This window comes from Nannospalax galili, unplaced genomic scaffold, assembly GCF_000622305.1.
Source record: "Nannospalax galili isolate Female #2095 unplaced genomic scaffold, S.galili_v1.0 scaffold56, whole genome shotgun sequence".
Classification (NCBI taxonomy): Eukaryota; Metazoa; Chordata; class Mammalia; order Rodentia; family Spalacidae; genus Nannospalax; species Nannospalax galili.
In genome coordinates this window covers 1,275,106-1,283,235 of record NW_008340065.1, presented here as the reverse complement: position 1 = coordinate 1,283,235, position 8,130 = coordinate 1,275,106, and the positions used below count along the sequence as shown (strand labels likewise).

Below are 8,130 nucleotides of genomic sequence, written 5' to 3'. Positions count from 1 at the left end.
GGGCGGGGGCTCTGGCGTCTGGGGCCTCAGGGGATACAGTTTATCGTAGTGCTCTCGGTACTGTTTGGCAAACCTCTCGAGCTGCTTGAAGGGAAAATAGTTCTGGTGCACATGCTCTTGATGGCTCTTTAAAATCAAGATGTTGGAGAACAGCTTGCCACAGGCGTCACACTCGAGCTTCTCCAGGTTCTCGCCCTGCTCCGACTTCCCGTTCTTTTTCTGTGCCTTCTGCTTGTTCTCGTTGTACTGAATGACCAGCTCAAAGCCAAAGTTCTCCAGCAAGGCCTTGGTGGCGTTCCCTCTGGCGTCGGATGCGATGCGTGGGGGAAGCATGGAAGGCTCAGAACCAGTCCCTGGTGCCAAGTCTTTCTTCTCTTTGACCTTCAAGGCATCTGGCAAAGAGTCTTTGGGTGCTGTGTTGCCCTCTACCCCCTCGGCACCCTCTCTCTCTCTCTGGCTTTCTTTTTCTTTTTCTTTAATGATTACTTTGTTTTTCTTTTCGGGGTGTGGACCTGGTTGCAGGAGGGCTGAGTGACTCTGCGACAGAGAGAGCTGACTCTGTGGTTGTTGTTGCTGTTGTTGTTGTTGTTGTTGTTGCTGTTGTTGTTGTTGCTGCTGCTGCTGCTGCAGAATCTGCTGGTGGCTCTGCTGTGGAATCTGGACCTGAGCTTTCAGATCCTCCAGCAGGCCAGGGCCGGAGCCTGTCAGTGTCAGTGCCCCACTGGTCACTGGCAAGCTCACCTCGGGGTTGAGCTGGAACTCCGTACTAGGGATGTAGAAGGGGAAGAGGAGATGCTGATGTTGCTGCAGCTGGAGCAAGGTCTCTGTGGTCATGGGGAAGTGAGGAAGGAGAGTGGGGTTAAACAGCTGAGACTGGATCAGCGCGGCTTGCTGCTGCAGCTCCTGCTGCAAGTGAGCCTGAACTTGGGCCTGAGCCTGGGCCAGCGTCTGAGCTTGCTGCTGTTGCTGTTGTTGCTGCTGCTGCCTCGATGCTATCATATCTGCCAACTTCTTCCGGTTGGCCTCCTTGGGCTCAGAAGGAGAAGTGATGTTTGTACTCATGGGATTCCCCAAGGGCGGTATCGCCACACTCTCAGTGGGCACTTGGCTCAGTAAGTTGGAGCTAGGAACCATGCCCGTACTGCTTGGATTGGTGGTGGTGAAGGTGTTGGTGCCGCTGGTGTTCACTGGACTTGGTGTAGAGGAGCTCAGGGACACACTGCCGTTGTTCCCGGTCCCATTGCTGCCGCCACTTGCAGCCTCGAGCTTGGCTGCTCGGGCCTTGGTTTGATGCAACACAGATCTCATGTGGATCTCCAGTGTGGAACTTTGGCTATAGGCCACATTACAAGTATTACACTTAAAAGGTTTGTTGTCTGGGCTGCTGGTGGGTTCTGGCTGGCCAGATGCCGATTCTTGAAGGGCTCTCTTTAATTTATGCAAGTGGGAGACAGAATTGTAGTGCACTAGCAGGATATTTTTTTGAGTGAAAGATTCCTTACAGACAGTGCACTTGTACGGGCGAGAAGGATCTAGAAACTTTTCCATGGTAAAATTGGGGCCTTTTCTGAAAGGTAGAGCTCTTTTGGGCTCTGAACCTGAATCTTCTTGTACTGACCCAGAGTCGCTGCCTGTCGGGCTCTGTTTATCTTCCAGGTCACTCTCTTCCTCCTTCTCTTCTTCAACGATTATGGTCTGGTCTTCAGCCAGGGTGGGGTCTCCCATCGCCAAGAGGTCCCCGTTGGCTAAAAGGCCACCATAAAGTTGCTGGATATCAGCCTCACTCAACTCCAGGTGGCTTGTCTCAAGGTGTTTTTTCAGAGCCTGGAAAGTCCGGAAACTGCGCTGACAAAGACAGCACATGGTGGCAGCTCTGATCACATGGTACTGAGAGTGGAGCTGCAGCTTCTCAATGGTCTTGAAGGCCAGGCTGCACTGGTTACAGCGGTACTTATACACGTGGCGATCTGATACGGGCAGCTGAGGCCTCTTGGCATGCACCTCATTGAAATGGGTCTGAAGGGCAGCAGAAGTTTTGAAAACCTGGTTGCACCCTTTCTTCCAGCAGAGGAAGCCTGAGTCTTCTCTTGCAGAGCTTGGGTCCGCAGAGGAGGGCTTCAGATCCCCGCTGTGCTCTGTGCTTACAGATGGCAAGATGTTCTTTCCCAGATCCTCTGAAGTTTCTGTTACAAAAAGCAATAACACATCAAGCTCAGAGATAAAGAAGGCTTTGTTTCCAGGGTGGCACCCAGAGCCATCCATCTAGCTAAGGTTTATGAACACAGGAAATGCCCAGCTGAGTGCCAGAAGTCTCCACAGGGCCAATAGAATACATATTACAAACAGGTCCAATTAATAACAGGCCTCTGTCATATCATAGATCTAAGAGTCTTCTAAATAGTATTTAACTGCTTGACTCAAAAGCCTGTTTCTCAAAACTTAGTTTGAAGGTGACTGATCTTTGAAAAAATTTATTTGTATTGATTTAAGAATTTCATGCAATATATTTTGATTGTAGTCAGACTCCCTCTCTACCTTACTATCCATCCCTACCCTGACTTCATGTCCTCTATTATTATTAGCTTTTTTTAAAAAAAAGGCATATTGAATCTCATCTATATTTCCTAAGTGCTCTTGGGTGTGGGTCTATCGCCTGTAGTCTGGTGAACCCATCAGGTATCACACCAGTAAGGAAAACTGACTCTCCGTCTCCCAGCATCCATCAGTTGCCAGTAGATACTCAGCTAGGCCTGGGGCTTCTTGCCTTCCTCCCCATCCTTGCTCGGTACCTGCCTAGCTTGGGGTTGCACAGGTCTTGTGCAAGCTGTCCTAAGAGCTGTGGGTCCATATGTACAACTACCCTGTGGTATCCAGATAAAATGGTTTCCTTATATTTACCACCTCTGGCTCTGACAATCTTTCTGCCCACTTTCCCCGACTGCAATTGGGAGGAGAGGGTGCAATATAGGCGTCCCATTTAGGGCCGAGTACTGGGCAGTCTCTTGTTCTCTGAATGTTGACCAACTGTGGGTCTCTGTGTTAATAGGGGCATGAATGTAAAGTGAGTAACCAGCTACTCACATGGTTTGGTTTGGGTTGGATTTAAGGTCCACTTCACAAGATAGAGTCCATACCTGACACTGTAATCAGGGCCAAGCACCTATAGCCAGACAGGTCACAGACCACAGGAGACAACCTAATCCTGTCATTATGCTAAATAGATATAGTATTAAAGTGACTCAGAATGACTTATTGTCATTAGTGTGTATCTCAACTCTCACCAGAGAAGGTTCTTCTTATGGCAGATGGAGATTAACACAAGGTTATTGATCTTGTTCCTCTTTGTCAGCTCTAGCTGACCTGGAACTCGCTGTATAGACCAGGCTGCCCTTGAACTCACAGAGATCCACCCGCCTCTGCCTCCCAAGTGCTGGGATTAAAGGTATGCACCACCATGTCCTGCCACATTCATCTTTTGTGTGATAGAAATTTAGCACAGCATATTTGGTGTAAAGGATACGTGCACTAACGCTATTCCCACTTGTAGGGAATCTATAGGAGCTGTTTTCTATTGTAATATAAATTCTGATTTTTTTTAAGGCATTAAGTTTCCTGTTTAATGTAACTCTTCTTGTCTTTTTTCCCATTCCTTGCAGGCTGTACTGCATTACTGAATCCAGGTCCTTGCTCATGCTAGTAGGTAAGGATTCTCCTACTGAGCTATACTCCCCCAACTCCTATGTCTGTAGACTTTCAGCATTATTCAATAAGCAACAAATATTCATACAACCAATTAGTAAAATGCATTATTGTTATTTTCACAAATGAGGTAATCATATCCATAAATATCCTGGCTCTTTTCAGGTCATCTGTCCACTGCCTAATATGGACACATAACAAGGAAGGAGGCTAGGAGGCAGCAATTTGAGCTTCAGTTTCTGAAAGAAGCTTAGGACAACCACATGTGTGTGTCTGTGATAATATTCCTTCCGAATGCTATATTCAGGTGAGTCAATTCCAGAAGACTCAGAAAGTTCTGTGCAGAGGCAGTTAGAAAGACAATAGCTTAGAACGGCAGGTCTCTAGTCAGTCACTCCTTAACTAGGTACTCTACGTGGACATATGTCCATACTCAAATCCCACTGGATCTCATGCAGAGTCCTCTTCCTTTAAACCATATGAGCAATCTACAAATACACGCTAAGACCTACAGTATAACATAGTTGGTAATGAAGCCCACTAGTCCCATTCAGCTTGGGTGTATTGTAAAGACTTCCTGGGCCTTTTACCCATGAAAATTCTGACCCAAGAATCCATCCTGTTTCAATTCATACAAGTCAAGATTAATGACACTAACCAGGCTGCTTTCCTGCTTCTTCCAAATTGGAATTCCCATCTCGATCTGGAACAGTTGCTGGGAGGAACATGCTGCTGGGCATCACCATCTCAGGAGTGGTTACCTGAGGAGTGAGAGGCAGAGAAATAGGGAGAGTCAAATGGGGAAGAGATGGACACCAAAGAGGAGCTTGAGATGTCACTTTCCATAGCTCACTGAAGACTCATGTTTATTAGACAAAGCTCACATCAGTCAAAAGTGTTTCTACGGTTACATTCTGGACATAATTAGCAGTGCACACTTGAAGAATAATCTTATTATTAATATTTTCCTTTATGCACAATTTTGACTTTGATCACTGACAATGTTTTGTCATGGGCTGTGAAACTTCTTGTGCAACCAATTAGGTAGATAAGTTGAAAGGCCCACCTTAAGCTGCTGAAAACATAATAAGGGCCCTAATTAAATCATACCTAGCAAAGTACACTGTAATCTTGAAGCAGGGAGCATTGTAGTACTGTTTTCAAATGTATTCAGGCAAGAAGAGGAGGGGAGTGAAGGGAAGGGTGAGGAGGAGAGAGGAGAACAAAGAGAGAGGCTAAGGACAAGAGACACACAGGCACATTTTCCAGGAAACAATGTTTTGTAACCCTTTGCAAGCTGATATTAAGCGCAGACAAGCATTTTTTTGTAACTTACTTCAGCCAGGATTTCTTCAGCTGAGTCTTTTTGCCTGAGGTACACAATATCAGAGGGAACATCTGCCCAGTGTCCCAGCCATCAAGGATTTCCTGCATAGCATTCCCTGACCTTGAGACTGGGGCTGTTAGCCCTTAATGCAGCGATTCCATTATTAGTTCTGACCTAAGTAGCTACACTTTAGGTCAGACCCTCAGACTTTTCTCTAGGCCTCCCAGGGGCTACAGCCAACAACATATCACTGACCCTAGGTGACCCTGCTAAGTAGCCCTCAGCATCCAACATAAGGAGTAGTAGCTCTTTGTTTAAAAAGCAGCAGTATCACTAAGTCCAATTAGTGATGCTCTTACTGGATATGGGGCCATCCACCAAGCATGGGAAACTTACATGGCCACATCCTCAAAACTGAAAGACCTCGCTTCCCCATCAACTATCCACTGCCAACAGCTCCTCAGTAAGTGGTGGGTGGGGCCTGGAGATCACCTACCATACGGGAGGGGGAGGAGTTGGATGGGGGAAATGGGGGCAAATACCTCTCATTGCATACATGTATGAAATTCTCAGAAATAAATTTAAAAAAAAAAAAAACAAATAGTTGTGAATTTGGGAAGGAAAAGCAACAACCTCTTTTTGCCTGCCATGAGGTGGGAAAGTTAAGCAGCAATGAAAACGCAGAATGAATTAGAAATTGTCTTTGACAACTTGAAGAACAACTGATCAAGAAGTAACAGGAGGTTAACACTGCAGTCCCACTGACCTTTCTATGTGGTTACCAGCCCTACCGTGAAGCATTATTGTTCCAATCAGACAAAACATCTCTTTTCTTGCAAAGACTGGAACATTTAGATTTTTGTTCAAAACTAAGCAATCTTCATAAAAAATCATTCTTTGGTTTTTAATGACTAGGAGAGCTTGGCCTTTTGCAAGCAGCCGTGGATCAATAACTTGAGGAAACCCAGACAACTGTGGCCACTAACACGAAAAAGACAGTTACACATCTAAGGGTATTACAGTTTTCTCAGCAACCCCAATGCTAGTAGGTAAAAACTTAAGCAACAAGTACTACAGAGCTGTCTTCTAAGAAGTCCCATCTTGAGGAAGAACAAGTGTGTGGCAGGTGGATGGGAACCGTCAGCATTCCTGCTCCCAGACACCTGTACCTGCACACAAAGCTTGCTGGGCAGATGGTTAGGGCTAGCTGCTGACGAATCGTTTGGAGTGGAGTGGAGACTGTCAAAGTCATTCCATCTGCGTTCTTTTTAATAGAAGGCATTTCTGACCAGTGTGGTTGGGGAGTCCATTGGGACTCCAAGAAGCAAAAGGTCACAGATTAATTTATAGTCCTCAGCCAAGGGGGAGCATGAGGTTGGGGGGTAACAGGGAAGAGGGAAATACCCCTCCCCAACCTCCTTTCTTGGTTTTAGCTGCAGGATCAGTCCTTTTCAGGTATCTTTAGGAATTATGAAAAATGAGTCATGAGAAATAAAAAAAGCCCCACAGAGTAAAAAAGAATAAAATTATCTGACACCTCAGCTGCACACCATTATAGAAAACTGTGGGCTTTTTATACGCATTACAGTAAGGCAGACATCCCCTCTAACAGACTCAGTACGACGGATCAGTAATTGTTTTCATACACTTTAATTAGAAAAACTCAGATGGCTATGAATAATAATGGAAAAGAGAGACTTTTGCACTTGAAAGGTTGAAGTCAATCAAGTGTGAATGACGGCAAAAAAGGGGGGAAAAAAAGACAGCAATTCATCAGCCCTCTGTTGTCTCGCTGACTTTAATCATAATTCCTGATTGGGATTCAAGAAGGCAGTAAGCAGCCGTTCTTTGTCTGCCTTCCCCTTCCATCAATTAACTCTCCCCGAAATATAATCATCAACCTCACATGCTCCTCTGCATCTTAATCTGGCCTCCAAACCTGGAAGTCCTACCCCATGTGTGTTTAGTGGCTTTTATCTACTTGCCTTTGCTCATCTATATAGTACACCTAACCTGCCTCTGAAAAAAAAAGTGACTTAGCATATGAAATTTTAACAGGCAAGAAATTCCCAGGAGGCAAAGAGGAAGATCCCTGTGGAATCCGGGGGATACACGAAACCTGGTGGGGTCTGTGTGTGCATGTGTCTGAACCAAGCTGCCTCACTGTGTAGACAACCCAATCCAGGCCTGTACCTCTTCCTTCCCTCTCTCACCAGCTTCCAGAGCTCTGCATTCCAAGCTTTTTCTTAAAGAGCCATAAATGTAATCCTGCCAACAGCTCACAGAGGAGTCCTGGCTTGGTGAGGAGGAGGAGAGGGATCCAAAGGCAGTATTCCCTCAACACTTGCCTTGGCACCACCTTGTGTTTTCTAATCATATTTGGCTCCCAGACTGCATGAAAGGTTCAGAATGTCTCAGTCACAGTGTCTGATGGATAGTTCAAAGTGGGACATTAGTCCTCAACTGTGCTGGGCACAGGTCTGTAAATATGTCCCTTCCAGATGGAGCACCAAAGCATATCGGCTTCAGAGAGGGTCAAACCTGGCTATGGTACAATCAGGACCATTCTAAGTGTGCTGAAACTTCTGAGATCCTCAACTAACCCGACCCCACCACTGGCTCCTCTGCAGATAACACATGAAGATAGCAAATCTTGCCGGGTCCTCCAGCCCCATCTATGCTGCCAGCTATGGACTCAAAAGTCAGAGAGGAAAAGTTCCAGACTTGGCCAGTACATGATCAGCTCTGACACCTACACCCATATGGATTTTCTAACAACTTTTCTAGTAATTGTATATGTATGAAAACTGCACATGTTAAATCACACCTCTCATAGTCTACTCACTAACGGACCCAGAATATTTAAACAGACCTATCTTCTGGTTAAGAAGTCCATTCAATCTCTCAAGGCTGGCCTTGGCCATTACAAATGGTGGTCTTTTAGACTCCTCTCTGAGACAAATTAACTACATTCTAGAGTATGCAGAGGTGAACGGAATGCTGGAGCAAACCACTGGCTGATCGAGGGGATACCAAAAATCTGGAAATAAACAGAGGCTTTATTAGATTCCTTACAAGAAAATAGGTATCATGGATAGCAAGGG

General features: G+C 45.7%; 1 protein-coding gene across 1 annotated transcript in view; it reads right to left on the bottom strand.

Moving 5' to 3' along the window:
* The window catches only part of Zfhx3 (zinc finger homeobox 3), a 243,173-nt gene that overhangs the window by 9,121 nt on the left and 225,922 nt on the right, over positions 1 to 8,130 (bottom strand). The window contains exons 8-9 of the mRNA XM_029564419.1: positions 4,358 to 4,460; positions 2 to 2,183 (exon numbers count right to left, since the gene is read on the bottom strand). Of these exons, the coding sequence (XP_029420279.1) occupies positions 2 to 2,183; positions 4,358 to 4,460 (2,285 nt within the window). The remainder of the gene's footprint in view (position 1; positions 2,184 to 4,357; positions 4,461 to 8,130) is intronic.